The 19,819-nt window shown below is 44.5% G+C and overlaps 1 protein-coding gene across 1 annotated transcript; it reads right to left on the bottom strand.

Annotated features, from left to right (window-relative positions):
* Positions 1-11,094: 11,094 nt before the first annotated feature.
* Positions 11,095-19,254, bottom strand: CD7 (CD7 molecule). The gene is made up of 5 exons (XM_010120463.2): positions 18,987-19,254; positions 17,041-17,379; positions 15,187-15,534; positions 13,742-13,848; positions 11,095-12,747 (listed from the first exon to the last, which is right to left on the bottom strand). The coding sequence occupies exons 1-5, from the start codon at positions 19,057-19,059 to the stop codon at positions 12,652-12,654; spliced, it is 963 nt and encodes a 320-aa protein (XP_010118765.2). The 5' UTR covers positions 19,060-19,254; the 3' UTR covers positions 11,095-12,651.
* Positions 19,255-19,819: the final 565 nt, after the last annotated feature.

Consider the following 19,819-nt stretch of genomic DNA (forward strand, 5'->3'; position numbering starts at 1 on the left):
ATTTACCTGCTCTATCTTAAACTGCTTTAGGAATTACATTTTCTCATTAAGCACAAATTGCACATCAATAATATCCCTCTCAGAAGAACTATTTTGTGTGGCTACCAGCCCTACACAAGATTTATTATGAGTCTCTCTCCTCAGGCAGCAGTAGCTTCAAGGTCCCCTGTTCTGGGCCAAACCCTACCACTGTCGGGTTTATCACTGTAGGGTTTTAGGGTAGTAGCACCTACTACTCAGAGCAGAGTAGTTTTGTTTGCCTGGCACTCCTAGTTACATGCTCTATCTTGAGCACAGCTCAATATCAGCTCAGACAAGTGACAAGGAAATTGAGCTCAGCATAGACTTTATGAATTATGCCACCAGCAGGAGCCTTCAGGAACAGGCTGGGCACTTTCCTCCTGGGATGGTCCAGCCCTAGACACAGCTAGTTAATTCTTGTAGTAGAGATGGACTAGGTGACCTCTGGGAGTCCTTTCTAGCCCTACACTTCTGCTTTAGCATCCTTCAAGATGCCTCTTCCCATGCTTTACTAACACCCAATGTCTTTCTCCTTATGGAGAGAGGACATATTCTTAACATATGTCCACGTTCTTAACAAGCCAGAGGGATCCCTCCCTCAGTAATGGGCAAGCCCAGAGAGGGGGCAAGTGGTGTCTCAAGCCAAGCATAGGAACAGATATTAATAAAAATCTTTGTACTGTTATACCCTCAAACACCAATATGTGATCAAGGGTTTTCCTGTTAAGTACTGATGCCAACTCCTACTGTAATATTCACCATTTAAAGTTTTTTAAACATGCTTTCACAGATCGGAAAAAAAAAAGCAAAAAGTGAAACCATTTGAGACCACAGAGTATTAAATATGGATTTCCTTCTCATAGCCTCTGGTATTTCCTTTTCCTCACAGCAATAACCTCGTCCTCCTTTCTCCTCAGCTGGCCAGGCTTTTTGACAGTGTTAAAGGCGGCTTTAACTGCACATTTTGTAGTAAATTGAAGCATGTCAGAACTGAAACTTGTTGTTCTTGTGGTTCTTGAAGACATATCCTGTTTTGTTTGCAAAGGAAATGAGGACCACAAAAGCAAGGAGGGAAAGATTAAAGAATAAAAACGCAGCTTCCAACTTTCATGAACTGAACTAGCTGCTGAGGAAATACATTGCCAACACAAACATGGAAGAATTCACAACGCGGTGTCTAGTTGCTCAGGCACTGCGAGTCCCTGCCTTTTTGGTCACAGGCTTGCAGCTTAGTTTAAAAAGGGTAAAATGATCTTGGGGGCTAATTTAGACACCCGTTAGACAAAGGACAGTCACAGAGAATCAGCACATGCATCAGGGAGGGGATGACAGCCGATATGCTGGATGCAAATTGCCGCATCTAAGGCAGCAGCTAAGCCGCAGCAGAGCTGCAGAAGGTTATGGTGTCACCTCATTCCCTCGCAGCCTGGCTGAGACCCCTGCCAGGGTAAACAGGACGCAGGCTCAGACCCACACGGGCTGCTGGGGTTGCTGGAGACAATGGGCAAGTACAGCACCGTCTTCCAACCAGCACCACGCTGGTACCCCTTCCTCGGGATGAACGGCACCTTCATTCGCTGCCTTCTCCATGCAGCTCAGGGACGGCAGCTATAAACATCTCTCACTCTTTCCAGGATGTCTTTGCACTAGCAAACTATCACAATTAATTCAGCCTCAAAATTTAATTGTATATCTGCTCACATGAGCTCATTTCGCACATCGTTTAACACAGCAGATTAGCACACAGAGCTTGGCTGTTTCTCTGAGACCAAGCTTCCACTGGAATACAGCTACAGAGCTTCACGCACCTCTCTAATCGGGCTGTGCCCCATAACCACCACAGCCTGCCCCAAGGGTACAAGAAGTCAGCTATTTTCATAGAATCATAGAATGGTTAGTGTTGGAAAGGACCATTAAAGCCCATCCAGTCCAACCCCCCTGCCAGGAGCAGGGACATCTCCAACCAGATCAGGTTGCTCAGAGCCCCGGCCAACCTGGCCTGGAATGTTTCCAGGGATGGGGCATCCACCACCTCTCTGGGCAACCTGGGACAGTGCTTTACAAACCTCATAGTAAAAAATTTTTTCCTAATATCCAATCTAAATCTACCTCCCTCTATTTTAAAACCATCACCCCTCATCCTGTCACAACAGGCCCTGCTGAACAGTCTCCCCCGACTCTACCACTATTTCTAACCTAGAGTTATGGGACCTGTGCTTCCTAGAAAGCTATCCAAAACCACAGAAGGAAACATAGGACAGGACTAGAGGACATTTTTCTGAAACTTTTATAGTGTAGCTGTAGAACCAACAAGAACAACACAGCACTTACCTAAAAATCCTGGCTACTAGCTCAAACAAAGCAGCCCCTTCCCCTTCTGCCCCTCTTTTGTTCTGTGAATCCCTGTGCCCCTAAGGAAGCCTCAGCTGCACCTCATTACCTGGCCAGTTAAACTGCAAGGAACCTTAATGGGGAATTATTTCCTGCCTCCTGCTGCTCTGGAATGGGCTCTGTACCCAGCTGTGTAGTGCAGGGAAATGAGGGGCGCTTAAAGGGGAATAGATGTACAGCTGAGCACGCTTAAAATTGACTATGAAACAGTTACTTCACCCAGCAACGGACCTTTCAAAACTGATAATGTGTTGACCAAGCAGATACAAATATGAGCACGTTGGTCCTTATATAACTCAGGCTGAACAGAATTCAAGAATTTCTTTCATATGAGTGTGTTAGCCTGAACCTCGGGATGAGCAACCAGCTGGGCGAGTTGACAGCTGGCAGAATTCCCCCCAAACCATGAGTGTCACATCACAGCTCAGAGTGACTGGTACAGTCTGTGGTCAGCAGAAGTCCAGGGCTGGCAGGCAGAAAGCACAGCAGATCAATGCACAAGTGTAGCTGCAGAAAAGTTAATTGCAAAGCTTTTAAATGAACTGAGTATTGGATGACATTTTCCATCTCAGATTATTCATCTACTGAGTTGTGGGCTTGTACCTGAAAGTACCCAGCACTGCAATGAACATCCCTACTTCCCATATAACCCTTCAAACTTAATTGTTGAATATCTTTGAGTCTAGCAGATGGACAGCTATTCCTGTAGGAGCATGAGTACCTGAAGCAAGTCTATCTAGACTTGTGCAAGGCATTTGACACTGTCCTGCACAACATCCTTCTCTCGAAACTGGAGAGACGTGGATTTGACAGATGGACCACTCAGTGGATAAGAAATTGGCTGATGGCTGCACTCAAAGAGTTGTGGTCAATGGCTTGATGTCCAGATGGTGACTGATGACGAGTAGTGTTCCTGAGGTATTGGAACCAGCGCTGTTCAACATCTTTGTCAGGACATGGACAGTGGGATAGAGTCACCCTCAGCAAGTTCGCTGATGACATCAAGCTGTGTGGTGCGGTCAACACACTGGAGAGGAGGAATGGCATCCAGAGGGATCTGGACAGGCTAGAGAGGTGGGCCCGTGCCAACCTCATGGAGTTCAACCAGGCCAAGTGCAAGGTCCTGCACGTGGGTCGTGGCAATCCCAGGCACAAATCCAGGCTGGGGAATGGATGAGAGCAGCCCTGAGGGGAAGGACTTGGGGATGCTGAGGGATGAGAAGCTCAACATGAGCCGGCAATGCGCCCTTGCAGCCCACAAAGTCAACCCCATCCTGGGCTGCATCCACAGCAGCGTGGCAGCAGTTGAGGGAGGGGATTCTGCCCCTCTGCTCTGCTCTGGTGAGACCTCACCTGCAGTGCTGCGTCCAGCTCTGAAGCCCCCAACATCAGAAGGATGTGGACCTGCTGGAGCAAGACCAGACTGGGATCTCATGGTTCTGCATCATGCAGAGTGCATCTGCACAGCACTTGAGACACATGGCTTTAACCTAGCCAGCTCAGGCACTGATAACAACACAGATGGGGCATGCTGGAGCTCAGCGCATCCAGCTGCCAGTGGATTTATGCAGGATCTGTACAAATGCCAAGCCTTGTGAAAGGCACCACTGCTGTGTCAGCAGTAGAGCACTTCTAACCGACATGTCTACATGAACTTCATGCTGCAATGCTGAGATACCCTGCAGTACCCTGCCTGCCATACCCACATAAGCCCTAAGCACAATAATGTTTGGGAAGTGGTCTAACTGGGCAGTCTCCGAGCCCAGAAGGAAGCTGGGGCTGCGGCAGCCAGACTGCTGCTAACATCTGACCTTGCAGTACACAGAGCAGAGATGTACAAGTGTAATGTAGAAATGCCCAAATAAAGTGATGTGGCCTGGGAGCTGAAAGGCTCTTTCTCTTGGCAGGATACATCAGTGTCATAAATACCATATGGCAGATCTCCATTCAAATACTGGAGGTGTTATTTGGGGTAAAGAAATCACATCAAAAGAGAAAAATCTCAGATCAGATCATTTGTGACAGACATTGCAAGGTCTCCACCTGATGATACCTTTTGGAGACAGATTTTACAGTCTCCAGTCAGCCACTTACAGCATGCCACTGGCACACGCGGGAAGTTCTGCTGCAAAAAAAAAAAAAAAAAAAAAAACAGGCACAGTGTAAATCAGGAGGTGCTTTCTCATTCCTGGTCTTTGTGCTAGGACGATGAGCTCAAAGATTGAAAATCAAACCCTTTAAATGTGAAGAGATTAAAGTGATGCCAGCTCACAGTTGAACAGGTTTGGTTGTCACATCATCCTCCTCTACTTCATTCCGTATAATAACAGAACAGAAATATGAAGTATGTGTTCATGTTGGTAGGTTTGCATGATATACAGAAAGGAAAACTCCTTTACTGCCTGATTCAGCCTCTGACTTGCTGCGTGGCCTTGGTGCAGTTGCATCAGCTATCGAGTGCCTCAGCTTCTCTTCTTTAAACTGGAAAAAGAAGACAACTCAATTGGTTAATGAATGCATAACCATAGAATCACAGAAGGGTTTGGGTGGGAAGGGACTGTTAAAGCCCACCCAGTTCAACCCCCCTGCCAGGAGCATGGACATCTCCAACCAGATCAGGTTGCTCACAGCCCCGGCCAACCTGGCCTGGAATGTTTCCAGGGATGGGGCATCCACCACCTCTCTGGGCAACCTGGGACAGTGCTCCACCACCCTCAGCGTAAAAAAATTTTTGCTAATATCCAGTATCTGGATCTACCTCCCTCTATTTTAAAACGATTACCCCTTGTCCTGTCACACCAGGCCCTGCTGAAGAGTTTCTCCCCACCTTTCCTGCAGCCCCCTTGAGGCACTGGGAGGCCGCTCTAAGGTCTCCCCGGAGCCTACTCTTCTCCAGGCTGAACAGCCCCAGCTCTCTCAGCCTGTCCTCACAGGAGCGGTGCTCCAGGCCCCTTATATCATCTTTGTGGCCTCCTCTGAACCCTCTCCAACTGGTCCATGTCCTTCTGATGTTGAGGGCTCCAGAACTGGATCCAGTGCTGCAGGTGGGGTCTCACCAGAGCGGAGCAGAGGGGCAGAATCCCCTCCCTCGACCTGCTGCCACGCTGCTGGGGATGCAGCCCAGGATGCCGTTGGCCTTCTGGGCTGCCAGCACGCATCGTCGGCTCATATTGAGCTTCCCATCCACCATCACTCCCAAGTCCTTCTCCTCAGGGCTGCTCTTGATCCATTCTCCACCCAACCTGGATTTGTGCCTGGGATTGCCACGACCCACGAGCAGGACCTTGCACGTAATGCTCTAGGCAGATCAAGCCCTACTCAAATACTGGCCATTGGCAGTAGGACTCCAGCTCTGCCCGAACTGCAGGAGCTATCAGAGCTGAATGTGGCTGTGGTAGGCCTGCGAGGCCTGTTAGTATGTTCATGAAGTTCTTTATTACAATCTGAACCCTGTGCTTGATATATGTTAGTAAACCACAAGGAGAACATTGTCGATGCAGGCTGGTCTTGGGCCAGCAAGGAACTGTTTCCACTGGCTAACTAACTGACCTAACGGCCACAGCCAGCTGTAACACCCGGCATAACGTGGGACAGTGACAGCGAGGGACTGCAGGCCAGGTCACTGGCTGATGACGGTTCGCAGAAGGACTAGGGAGGCTGTGTTCCATGAGCTTATGCACCTGAGTCTTTCTGCTCTGCAGAAGCAGACAGCCCTTCCTACCACAAAGGAACCACAGTCTTCTGCCACAGTGGCATCACGAGTCCATCTCTCAGGACGGTGATAAGCCAGACCATTGAGCAGCCTGCTCGCTAGCAGTGCTGAGCGGCAGATAGAAAGATAACACCTCTAGCGTCCCTGCAGCAGCCAGACTTCTGTGTCTTTACCACAAAGACCAGAACTATTTTTTGGAGGTGTGAGAGCAGCCTAAGAGAAGCTAGCTGAAGAAAGCATGCTATTAATCAATGTAATTATTTTTATTATGATTATTTCTTCCTCTCTTTCTGTCCCACCACATTGGTGCCCTAAGGTCCAAGCGTTAGAGCTTGCCATTGAATAACTAGCACTGAAAGAACAGCTCATCTCTGCCTCGAGCCAAAGGTGACCATAATGGTGAGATTTACCAACAAAAGAACCCGAAGGACAACACGCATCCTTTTGAGGATGGATCCCTCCTGGTTCTCCTAATTCTGAACAAGTCCAAAAGTTGCAAAGCCTCAGCTCAGGCTGTTCATTTGGGTTTGTCTGTGAGCAGAAAACCTCCTAGAAGCTCTCCTGTATTTCCTGTTTTGGTTGAAATATAAATATAATTATCTATTTCTGCGTGCAACAACTTTATTTCCAAAACAACCTCTGCAAGGGAGGAGCACGTAGCTCTCTGAAGAAGGCCTCTGTTTTTAATTTTAGCCTTGGCAGTTATCAAGAATGGTAGTTTCCTCACCTGCAGTGTAGACACGTACATGCAGTTTTTGTCAATGGCTTTTTTGAAACCCTGAACTGGTTTTCATTTTCAAAAGTAAGTTTTGCTTCCAAAAGCTGTTCTAGTTTAGTCGCTGACTGCCACTACCTTCAGGAGACTCTCTACAAAAGCTTGCAGGACGAGCATCACAGTGTATGAGAAGCAGAGAGGCAGCGAAACCCACAGGGATGTTATAAAGTGTTGCTGAAATAAGTCTGTTTTCACAGAAGTCACAGACATTTGGGCAAAATGCCATCTCACCAGCAACGCTTAAAAACCAGATGAGAGCACAGCTATAGACCTTAAATGTCATTCACCCACAAGCTTGCTGTCAATTATGGCTCTGACCAAAGAGACCAAAGATAATATAGTGCAGGTACAAACCATGAGCAGAAACCTGGCCTTTGTTGTTTCTCAGAAGGCTGGTGTAAGAGTTGTAAAGCAGGATGTGTAAAGAAAGAGCACCCCAAAAACCAAAGCGCTGTCTTTTTTTTTTTTTTTTGTCATATCAGGGCAGAGTAATAAATTCTGCCATCTGAGAACAAAATGATTACTCCTATTGATAAAGCATTACGTGTACAAGTAGCCCCAGAGTAAGCTTTTACAACCTGTATGGGAAAGGCCTGTGTAATTTAGCCTTCCATGTCTTAACGGATTTGTGGATGCAATACTGGCTCCTGAACCCCAGAGCTCAGCCAGATTCCTTGAAGAAACAAACATAGAGTTTTCTGTTGTGTTAAGAGATGGACCAAATGTCTCAGGGTGGCATGAACTGCTGAGAGAAGTTATCTTAGAGGCTTCCCAGAGAGTTACTAATTACTGTTACTAATTCACACAAAGAATAAGAAAGCATCTTCGACTCAGCATCTGCAATGTTTAGATATTATTCTCATCACCGTCAGGTGTACCAGAATATAGCAGTCCATTTCTAACACTTCAGGTGTTTATCTTCTCTGGGGACATGGACATCTTCTCTGGGGAGAGTTTCAGAAATATTCAGAAATATGCAGCCAATTGTTGCAATCAAATACTGCCCAAAAGCAAAATAATGGTTTTTGTGAAGCAGCTGCACAGGAAGCTATTAGCATGATCCAGAGAGTTCATTCAGCCCCAGCAGCAGTTTATTTATACATAGTGGAGTCACCTCTCATCCTCAAGCTGGATAGATAATCTACTCGTACAAGATAAATGATGACAACACTGTAAAATTTTAATGTTAGGAAAAAGTGTTTTATTCACTCTGATCAATATTTAGGCTAGTTGCTTTATTTCACTTTCTTGAATTAAAAAAAAAAGTGTCATTTAGAATCATAGAATGGTTAGGGTTGGAAGGGACCTTCTAAGGTCATCTAGTCCAACCCCCTGCAAGGAGCAGGGACAATTTCTTAATATTAAGCCACTTTTCTGCATGTGAGGATATTGTAGACAAGGTAGGATGCTCTGGCTGTATGCTGGAGTTAAGACCAGTAATGTTCTATCAGTGACTTACCAAAAAGTAAGTTAAAACCTGTTGAGATTTCAAGGGGAATTTGGAAGATTTCTTCCCTGCTGCACGTAGCCGGTATCCAGTCATTACTGAAGCATTGAAAATAGTGTTAAAACCGTGCAGGAGAACACAAATATTCTTAAAATTAGATGTTGAGCAGAATTCATTAACTAGAGCAGAAGCATATTAGCTAAAGATGTCAGATTTTAAAAAAGCACCAAGAAGGGATTTTCAGCACTTCAGAGCTCCAAACTGTGTGAGAACCAAACCTTTGAACTACCGGAAAAAAACCTGCATGTTTTCAACTTGACTGTAAGCTGACTGCTAATGATGCAATGATGCATGATTCCGAGTTGAGTTTACAAAACATTCAAAAAGAAACTAAATGCCTTGAAAAACAAGTCCTTACAAAAGATTGTATGCTGTGAATGGAAATTTTTTTTTCACTAACACAGGGACCTTGAGAAATCACCAGTCAGTAGCTTGTCTTCACCAGAACCAGCAATGCTTGCAAGTCTCATACATGAGTTATATGCTGGCTGGTCTCCTCACTTTTGCAAATAACCAAAAATAATTTCTTATGAGTCCTCCCAAGAACTCAGCCCAGACCACTCCATAGAGCCTTGGCACCCCAAGTCACTTCTGACATGGCTTGTACCTTGCTGCCATGTTTTCTCAGCTTCTGACACACGGTCCTTGCTCGGCTGCCTCGGCTTTCTCCATCCCTGTTCAGTAAACCCTGACACTAGAGCTGCAGTTCTGCTCCCTGGCCCAAGGCTGCTTTGCTCCCAGCTGCAGTTTCTGTCATTTAGCCCTTGAAACAGGGCAGGGGAGCTTGCTAATACCTTGACACCGTTCTCACTGCTGGGGGTCCTGGTCCTGTCTTGAAGCCTTATAATGTGCTTTCCACCTCTCCTCGAAAATTGTGTCCCTTCCCCTTGCAGGGAGAGGAGACAGACGAGCAGCAAAGGCAACAGGACAAGCCTCAAGCACTTCTGTCCTCAGGTCTGGAGATGAAAAGTTCCTTTTGCTTGCCTTTCAGGGAAGCTCTGAGGCCATGCTGCATCTTAGAACTCCCCCTGACCCCCTCGAACACCCAAATATCGAACCCCTTCCTCTGACACTCTTGAGCTAATTCCCCCAGCAGTTCTCTTCAAGAAGTCCATTCACCACTGCTTGGGTTAATTGTGGGGTCGATTCTCTAGCCCTCTACTACACAGCTACAACTCATAAAATGTCTCACTATATGTAATTTTCCTCAGCTAGGCGGCTTTTTTTTAACGCCAAGCCAAAACCACCTCCACTACTGTTTCCTCTCATAGCTTGGGGGTTTTTTCCACACTTGTGCTCATGTTTGCACAGTACTATTGCTACAGAAAGCCGAACACCAGTTTGCTCACCTCAGACCTCGGTACAACATCTCTTTGGGAGTATTGCCCTTTCCTACTAAACCTGCACCATTTTTCAGAAATGAAATCGTGACCAAAAGTTGAGTGCCAACACTTTAGTTCCTAGATCAGGATCTAATTTGTCAGATCTTCTCTGGCTCTGCATCCGCCCCTGAGCCGGGCTTGTCCAGGGACAAAGGCAGAAATGGCCCAGATGCTGTGGGGGACATTCAGACGCAGTCTGCTCAGTCCTGCTGCCATCACTTGGCAAAGGGTCAGTGCTGCCTTGCCCGGGAAGGGACCAGTGTGGCTGTAGCTTCACACCCTGGCCTGCCCCAGCAGAAGTGGACGCTGTGGTGACAACATGGCCACGAGCTGCCCCTGGCCGCCCCTCCTGCAGTGGGTCTGTGCAGCCCCGGGCCTGCAGGCACCATGCCGGCTCTGGTGGGATGTCCTCCCTGCATCATGCTGTGAGGAAAGCTGTTCCTCAGTGAAGAGCGGCCCTGGAAGGATCCTGAGCAGCTCTGGGGCATTGAGGAGAGGGTCCTGAGATGCATCTTAACAAGAGGCTGCAAATCATCCCTCAGGGTCTGCTCTGGTCCAGTCTCTTCAGAGCCAGGGACTCCCACCCGACCCCAGGTGGCATTGTCCTCCTCTCCAGGGATCTCCTGGGGGGAAGCCCTACACAGCCAGGGGAGCAGCGGGGCTGGTGATGCTCCCAGGGCACCCAGTCTGTGGCCTGCCCATGCCATGGCTGCGACAGGGCCTCCCATTACCACGGCAACAGGGCCTGCTGCAAGTGCATGAGGGGATGTGGGACCCCAACGAAGGGACATGGGCCCCACTGGGGCCATGCTGATGGGGACGTTAGACAGCTGCAACAGTGGTGAGGTGCCGTCTCCTGCTCCAGATTTGGTGAGCCCCATGGCTCACAGTCCTTGTGACAATCCTTGTGACAGCAAGGTGCTATTTGAAGGATGGGCCAAGCTTCACCTGCGTCGCCTGCTTCTTACTCATCTCCATTTGAGTATTCCCATTCTTCAGGAATTTTATCTTAGCCAGTCCTGATCTGGTTGAAGATATTCCTGCTCCTTGCAGGGGGCTTAGACTGGATGGGCTTTAACAGTCCATTCCCACCCAAACCATCCGGTGACTATGATTCTATATACATCATTTGAAGCGTTCTTTGATATTTTCTTCAGTGATTAGGTTTAAAACAAACAAAAAAAAAACAAAACACCCACATGTAGATTATGTAAATAAAGTGGAAAATAGCTATTGTGTTGTCTATTGAGGTGCTGTTAGGAGCAAGTCATACTGCATTTTGCACAAAGCCTTTGAATCACTTTATTTAAAAAATAACAGCAACAAAGCGGTAAAAGAAACAGCCCGTTCCATAACTAGCATGCATTTACAAGATTCATGAAATAGCCTTTAATACATGTATAAAAATATCGAGCAACTGTACAAAGACTGGATCACAAACATCATTTTATCCAGGTACAGCCATGTGAAGATTGCAGGGCCTGCAATCAACAGGCACCTCTCTGCTCAGCGGGTAAGCCCACCCCTCCACCAGCCACCCAAGGCTGGCGCACAGCATTTCGCCAGCGACGTGTGCGGGGAAACGGCCTCTCCCAAGTGGCAGGCTTGGCTCGGCAAGCTGAGACCTGGGCCTAATCCCTTAAAAAACTAAACAAATACATCAGTAAAGAAAAGTTCTAGTCTCAGCCTGTCCCCAGAAACCACAGCCGGCCCCATCAGTCCTGCCTCGTAACAGGGCCAGCTGATAATCCTCTGAGTATGCAGGATTGCTGACTTTCCACAGCAGACCCAGCTCTGCAAAACCAAAACACCTCTAGAGGAAGCTGAAGCCCTTCTTTAGCTAGGGGAGGGTTAAGTTCATCATAGCAACCTCTTCTAAGCCATTACTAAACCAAATTTATTTTCTACTTGACTGATGTGAGTTTTTCTCCCTCATTAAGAGTGATTTTGGATCAGACTCACTCCTGCCCTGACTGGAATGCAGGCTTTATCCCACATTAGCTCACCTTGTACTGTACAGTGTAGAGTTGTTGACTCGGAGAAAAGCATTCTCCTATGTAGACATCTGGAGTCTGAGACAACACCGGCATGTCACAAATATTCCTGCTGGCCGACAAAGCCATCACGCCCCCAGTTGAGTTATTTTGCATGTCAGCCACGTCCATACGCACACCAGTCATGCCAGCATCTCTGTCAAAGGCAGGAATTTAACATCTAGACTTGGTTGCATTTTTGTGGGACCATTATGGTCTTTGAATAGGTAAGCCCATACATATCTAGCACTTCACTTGTAATGCAGCCTGCCACAAAGTTTCTGAATCCTCTTCAGAAGAGATTTCTTTGTTGGAACTATTGAGGAGCTTTATCTACCTGAGCTCTTAGGCAGACCCACGAGGATTCATAAGAGAACATGCAAGCACATACAGATCTATTGCATATTATTAAATATGCCTGATGCAGTCTTTCTGAGCACTTACAGAAGTTCAGAACCAGACCTTTCAATCTATCCCACCTTCTCTGAAAGTGTTATTTATCTATCAAAGAAATGAGCCCATACTTTGCATCTAGCCAAATGTATAGTCCAAGAATACTACTTTCCACACTACACTGCTACCACACGGGCTGGGGACTTGCATTTCTCTATATTTTCTATACAATAAGAAAAAAAAAAGATATTTCACAAGTGATCAAAAAAGCAGAAACAGCTTTGGAAATTAAGCAGGTTTTTTCTTTCCACTGAAGAAGGTGGATGACCGTATTTTCAGCTCAGCTACTGCATCAGGTTGCTAAGGCAGCTCTCAGAGACCTGCAAAGGACTGGTTGAGCTATGCACGGTCCCAGCTGGCAGAAGCTTAGTTGACAATTAACTGTTGTCTTTGCTCAAGGTCTTACGTATAGAACTGTAAGACATATCTTCATATATGGTAGTTGGGGCTTTTTTCATGAAATATTTCTTTATCTGCAAAGCAAAGCAAATAATCGTTCAGAACAGAGCTTGGAAAGACCTCGGCCAAAGCAGGAGTCAATTTACGTCCATCTGTTTGAAGTGGAAATGTTTTTAAAATTCCTCTCATAACCCAATTAGGTCTAAGAAGATTAGGTGGAAATTGTCCTATTATTTAACTTATTTAACCTATTTGTTTAACTTTCTATTGTCAGTCTGATGTAATTTCACTGAAAGCTCTTTCGAGTTGGATGTAACTGTGGCCCCAACATAAATGATGCTTATCCTTAGTTTGTTACTGATAACACAAGGGACCGGTTCCCACAGGGGCTGCCTGGTTTTGCCAGAATGGTGTTATACTGCCAGTTTTCAGCAGTACTGAAGCCATATGTGGAGAGAGCCTGGCCTGTGAACCATACATTGTTAATTTTGAGTAATCTGTATGGAGCAGAAGGATCTATCAGAGACAAATAGTTTCTGAGCACTGAATGTAAATAATCCCAATAAAGGAAAAATTTATTGGTCATCTTTTTTTTCTAGGCCAGGACAAAATTGTCCTACAGCTACTTTCAGACGTTAGGCTATTTCATGATGTTTTGTTGTCCTTGCGTCCCCCTCCAAACATTCTCTTACATTTATTACAAGATTAGTGTATACAGCTCCATTCCCAATTGACAAAAAACAGCAACAACAAAAAAAAAAGAACCAAGACAGAATAGTGAGGTGCTCTGTTCAGAAAATACATGCAATGCATGGCTGTGTTGTTGGCTGCGAGGCTTCCTTGAGGTTTGTTATCATAAAACAAACAATATCTCATTTACTAAGAGTTCCAGAAACATCAGAAGACAGTCTTCGCTGCCAAGAGTTTACAACTGCGAGACATTAAACGAGGGCAAAGAGGAGACAACAAAAAGCCGTAATTCCTTAGGTTTATCAAATGCTTGCCTGACTCAGTCACTGTTTACAAATAATCTCAAAGGCAGCTTTGGCACAGTGACCGCATACTTACATTGACACAGCGGAAGGCGCAGCAGACCAGCGCGGCAAACAGTAGCACTGCCACGGTGGTAAGAGCATAGATGCCCCAGGAACTATTCCTGCAATCTTCCTCCACTTCTGCATGTGAAATGATATCATTATTATTATTAACATGAAGAGGTAGAATTCTATTTTTATTATGAAAAAAATTATTTACTGGTCAGAAGGAAATCAGCTATCAAGAGTGTGCCACGCAGCCCCATTGGCCATCCCGTGAGTATTCTCACTCTCACTGGCATTCCCTGTGCTCTTCTGGAGGCTGGTGATGGCCGCGGGTGGCACGCAAAGGGTCAGCGAGGAGCACTCTGCAAGGGCGATAGCTTCCATACCACTGGTCAGAAGTAGGACTACATGCTCATAATGGAACAGAAAAAGTTCTACTGCTGTCCTACAGCAATACAGAGGGCTTCGTATAACGGCTCGGTTTATCAGGCTGTAAGCAGCACAGATGGAAACAGGTGGCTGCTGCGATCTGAAGTACATACACCAAGCAGAAGGGTGCTAGCTGAAGGAGTTTCTGTTCTCTAAAACCTCAATGCATCCATATCTGAGCAACACAGCATCTGGTAATCACCCTGCTGCTTCCATGTGCAGCTGTCATTTTCCCCAGCTCAGGTCACTGGGTTGTTGCACCAGTTATGGCTAGCGGAACAGAACGAAACCAGTCTTCTTTGCAGACTGCAGATGGATCCTTTGAAACTCTTAAGGCCTGTGTAAACCTTAATTACCCAAAGATCTCATCAAAGCCTGATGCACAGGGCTAAATTGCACTGCTAAGATCAAAATCAAGCACTCTATCGCAGGTTTTTTTCTTCATCTTAGCAAATCGTTACAACATCATCCTGCAGGAAAAAAAACCCAAAAAACTGTCTTTGGAACATATGCTCATGGTGTGCTGTGTATAATAACGGTGTGTGAGATCATGTCTGTTACTATCTGTAGTGCTTTAAGTGAACGCCTGAGGACTTGTTCTGCACTCCCCATCGTTGCCTATTTTTAAACACAAAGACTATAGGGAATGGTTTCTAAAAAACATTTATGTCACATTAAGGTCAAAGAACTGATGCTAAAAGTACTGATTGATTTCCTAAAACTCTCAGATTACTCAGAGATGCACTGAAGTGTTTGTTGTCTGATTTTTGACCTTTTTTTTTTTTTTTTTTTTAAAGTTTTCTCTTTTAGAATTCCCCTCTGGTTGCACAAGGCAGGTGGAAACACGGTGCCTGTGTCTGTGCCCCAGTACAACACAGTGCAGAGGCAGCTGACTACCCTCTCCAAACTTTCCCAGACAACAGAAGTCTAGCCGTGGATTAGTGCTCTACCTGTCCTGACTGAAGGTCTGCAAGCTTTTAGCCCACCTTTTGTTTTAGCATATGCCTATAGTTATTTATGATTAAACAAGCAAGAGGATTGTACCTTTAACCAGCATCATGGTGCCATTTCTGTTCGCAGAGAGGAAAGTGGCATTTTTCACCACCCCAGCACAAACATATATACCACTGTCGTTTTTCTGTAGGTTATGTAGAGTTATCACTATTCTCTTTTCTTCCTTGGAATACTCCAAGCGGTTAGCAAACGCAGGAGAAATAGTTGAAGCATTCTGACTTGAAACATGTAACACTCTCTCTGGTTGCACGTGAGTCTTGAGCAAGAAGATCCCATCATCTCCATGTGAGCCTTTCAATGCACAGGTGATGGTGACAGACTGACCCTGCTGAGGGTTCGCATAGAGTGGTGACTGTTCAACCACACCATTGGTTTTTCCTAAAAACAAGAGAGATTAATGGCTGCCACATACTTAAGACAGTGCATTTTCACTGGAAAGCAAATGCAGACGTCAAAGACAGAAAGAATAGATCATAGAAATTTAGATTAAATGATTTTTTGAAAAGGCTAACTTTATGGGCGCCTTGAGAAGAAAGATACATGTCAGTACACCCTGGCACGTTTTCCTGCCCCAGGATCAGAAAGCAGGACTGACCAAACAGGTTTATCTGGCTCCACCTGCCAAAAAAATACATATACTGAACTCTTCTAAAGGAATACAGCTTCATCAGTTTGTCCTTGAGACATGGATCATTGCTTGCTTTCTCAAGCGAGATTAAGCCATGGAAAGATCTGGGAACTATTGGTCTGCAGGAAATCACACAACGCAGGTGCCATCAGTGTTGGAAATGGTCTTCAAAAAGTAGTTATTACCTGCTTGCTGTCCAGCTGGGAAGACATTTCACTGAGCTCCTCTGAGAACAGGCCCTGTTCCTTTTGATATTATCATTAACATGAATGAGGGAATGAAGACAGAGCTTTTCACATTTGTACAAAAGATAATCCTGGGAAGGCTGCAAGCATTTCAGAGAAGAGGATCAGAGTCGGAGTTATAAGGTAATTTAATAAAATAATTTGGAGAAACGTACATAACAAGATGGAATTCATTTGAGAAAAGACAGTAAAGAAGTTTGAAAAGAGAAGCCTAAGAAAAGACATGATAAGTCTTCGTAGCTATAAATGACCATTACTGACCCAGCTATCAATGAGGTTTTGCATGCCTTGGGGACAGGAAAGGAAGAAAACTGTAATTTTTGGTAAAGATGTTTCAGGTTAGATGGTCTCATCAGAAGGGTAGGTACATAGAGGAATAAGCTGCCAAAGAATATTGTGAACTCAACCATCTTCTTATAAAAAAAAAAAAAAAAGACAGAAAAATTATTCTTCCCATAAACAGAAATGACTGCCAAAAGGAGCAACTCTGCCTGTTCATCAACTGTTTGTTAAGAGAAAAAAACCCCACATCACTTTATCCACTGATGCCCAACTTGCAAACCCTGCCTAGCATCCGTTTCCCAATTATTATCAATTTGTCATTTAAGATTAAATAGGAAAAAAAAAAGAGAGAGAGATTTGCAAAAACCACTACAAAAAGAGGCTCATTGCGTTGCTAGTTATTGATAAAGATTTGACTGTTTTGGAAAGAGCCCTCACTGTTTCCAAACTGCTGCAGCATCCTGTGAATCATGTGAAAAGCTGTAGCTAGAATTAAGTTAGTCATGAAGCGATGTACCAGGGGTTTTCTTGGTACTGTTCTATCTAACGTGTTTTCTTCATCTTTTCAGGGAACAGTCCCACACCTTCCTTCAAATCAGTTCATCACCGGAGCAGACATGAGTAAAGCCCTGTCAGACTCTCCCTCCCATCGTGCTTTCTTCCAGCCTTTGATTTAAAATACATATCAGTATTTATTAATTCATGACATGAAAGGGGGAATTGCAGTACCTTTCACCAATACTATGGTTGTCGTCCCATTCAGCTTTGCGTGATGGCCTTTGTGTTTAACAAACTTAGTGCACAGGTAGATATTGGAATCAGATTCCCGTACATTGTGCAGGGTTATCCTGAGATCCCCTCCTTTCTCTGAATAGTTGATGCGATTAGCCAAAGCAGGAAGGATATATGAAGTATTCTGCTTGGAAACATATATCACATTGACCAGCCGTATGGTAGCTGTCAAGTACATTCCCAGTTCATGTTCTGAACTTTTAATTGAGCAAGTTATGCTGATGGAGTCTCCTTCCCAAACACTGATAATGTCTGTTGACTGTTCATTTTCTTCACCTAAAAATAAGAAATGCAATTGAAATTATAATATCAGAGTTCTTGATCTGTTATCAAAATAGTTTTCAAAAATCACCACTCCATCAACAGAACAGCTCTGTAAGATTGGACCTTAGTCTTGCTATCCTGCATAAATCATCTCTTGGCTGTCCTGAAACCTATGGTGCCTTTTATTCCCATTGACCTGTGCAATTCAACGCCTCCCCAAAGCTTAAAAGGCCTTGGCAAAAAAAGTGGCTTCTGTCACTCATACAAAAAGTTCAGTCTGCCCTGCATATTCCTATTAGTTCTCAAAACACAAGCTTCATGGAACTCAGCCCCATAATTGGAGCTGGTTGAGGATCGAAATCTGGAATTCAAAGGGATCAAAAAAATGGCAGAGAATGGAAAAAAAAAAGAATACAGACTTTTTTAAAAAGGAGGTTTTAGCAATATCAAGAAAATGGATAATGTAGCCTCTTCAGAAGAGAACTGCAGTGGTGTAACTGCAGCCTATACTAGGAAACAAAGGCATAAAAATATATAATGAGACCCTCTGAGTTCTCTGCCAAACTCAAAGTGAAAAGAAACTGAACAGTAAGTACTTATGTAATGAGTAGCAAGGAATAGAGGTATAAAATGGGGAACACCTAAAATAAATCACATTACAAGCAAGGGAAGAAAAATTCAGTATAGAGTATTGCATATCTAGGACAAACATAGTATAGAAAGAAGATGGAGAAGCACAGAGCACTCAGCCTCTAGAAGCAGGGAAGGAAAGCCCAGGAAATTCATTGGCATCAGCCTAAAATCAGTATTTCTAAGCTAACCCACACTTATGTGTTCTAAGAACTCAAGCAGCTAATGAGAAGCAGCCACAGCCCATCAATTGTTTTCTCCAAAAGATCAGGATAGAAGTTCAAGAGTTAAACTATATTTGCAGAAATCAGTATTGACTCCGTAACAGCCACTAACTGAAGAATCACAAAAACACTCAAAATAAATACTCCTACCAGCTTCACTGCATCTTCCTTTTAGATATATCAAGTTACGGAAAATATTTTTCCATTCTCCAATTTATGGAAAATATTTTTTTCTCAAGTCACCATCCTTTCTAGTTATTGCCAATGGTCATGGGGGAATAAAGGGCTGACTGTTCGGAGACATCTCTTTCCTCAGAGATTCACACTTTTCTTCAAGTGTGCCTCCAGCTTTTACTCTCAATAGCTACAACAATATTCAGCAATAGGTATTTAGAGTAAGGTTTTATTACACTTTCAATAATTATATCCCTAGTAAATATCAATATTCAATTTCATTTTTCATATTCATGTCAGCCTTAAAGATACAGATACAGTTCATGTTGAATTACGCAGAAGACAACTGACACTCTTTCTACAGAGTGTGATTTCTGTGTAGAAAAGTTCTGAGCACAATAATTTTTCTTTTTTTTTTTTTTTTCTAAAAACCCATTCTGTCATTTCAGAGAATGTTTATCAAAGTTGCATCTGATTTTGTTAATGGTGAACTTGCTAGGAACCCGTTTGAGACAATAGACTAAGGGAGAAAAAGAGAAAGGAAAGAAAATATTGATACGTGAAATGTAAGAGCATCTATGTTGTACGTACCATTCTGGCCAGGGAAGCACGGGAGAAGCAGAAGAAAAAGACATGCAGCTGGGAGATTTGATATCCACAGCATTTTCAAAGGTCTTTGGAGTTGTTCTTTATGAATTAAAGACCTGAAGAAAGGGTTGTATGCCACAAGTTGGCCTGTTTTCTTCCAGCTACATCAGTTGTCTACTAACAGAAGTTACCAGCTTACTTCTTTTGCCTTAGTGTAACAAAGAATTTGACAGAGGGAGAAAAGAGATTTCTTTGAGAGGTGTATCTTCGTTTTGACTTCACACTTGCAACGCCCATGGTTTCCTACTACTGAACAACCCCCAACCTCGAGGGCAGAATTAGAAATAGTCTCTGTGGTAAGCACCTACCTTTGCTTTACAGTCAGCTGAGAAAAGGTAGGCTCACAGTTGCTCTTTACAGTGCCAAAGTCAGGCAATTATCTTCCTGTTGTGGCCTTAGTGGAAACGTAGGCGCTCGGTACAATCAATTCAGTCTGTGAGCGTTCCCACAGGCTCAGCAGGCTGCCTGGTTGGTGGCTGCAAATGCAAAAGTCTTGGCTTTGTGAGGAGCAAGTGGATGAGAGATGCTCCATTACTTCAGGTAAACCTTAATTTATTATACAAAGCCTGCTGCCAAAACTGCAGGTTTGATCTGCATCTTGGCCATGATAATGTGCATAATTCCAAGCAACAGCATGGTATGTTCCTCTCACCTGCCTCCTGGCTTCACATTTAGTATGACATTGTGTAGAGGCTGTGGTACACAAGAGCTGCTCACCACCAGCTAAAGGGAATCTCAGCTACAATTCACATGTAGCTCCTGCTCCCTCCCTGGCT

This window comes from Chlamydotis macqueenii, chromosome 18 (assembly GCF_036417535.1).
Source record: "Chlamydotis macqueenii isolate bChlMac1 chromosome 18, bChlMac1.mat, whole genome shotgun sequence".
Taxonomy (NCBI): Eukaryota; Metazoa; Chordata; class Aves; order Otidiformes; family Otididae; genus Chlamydotis; species Chlamydotis macqueenii.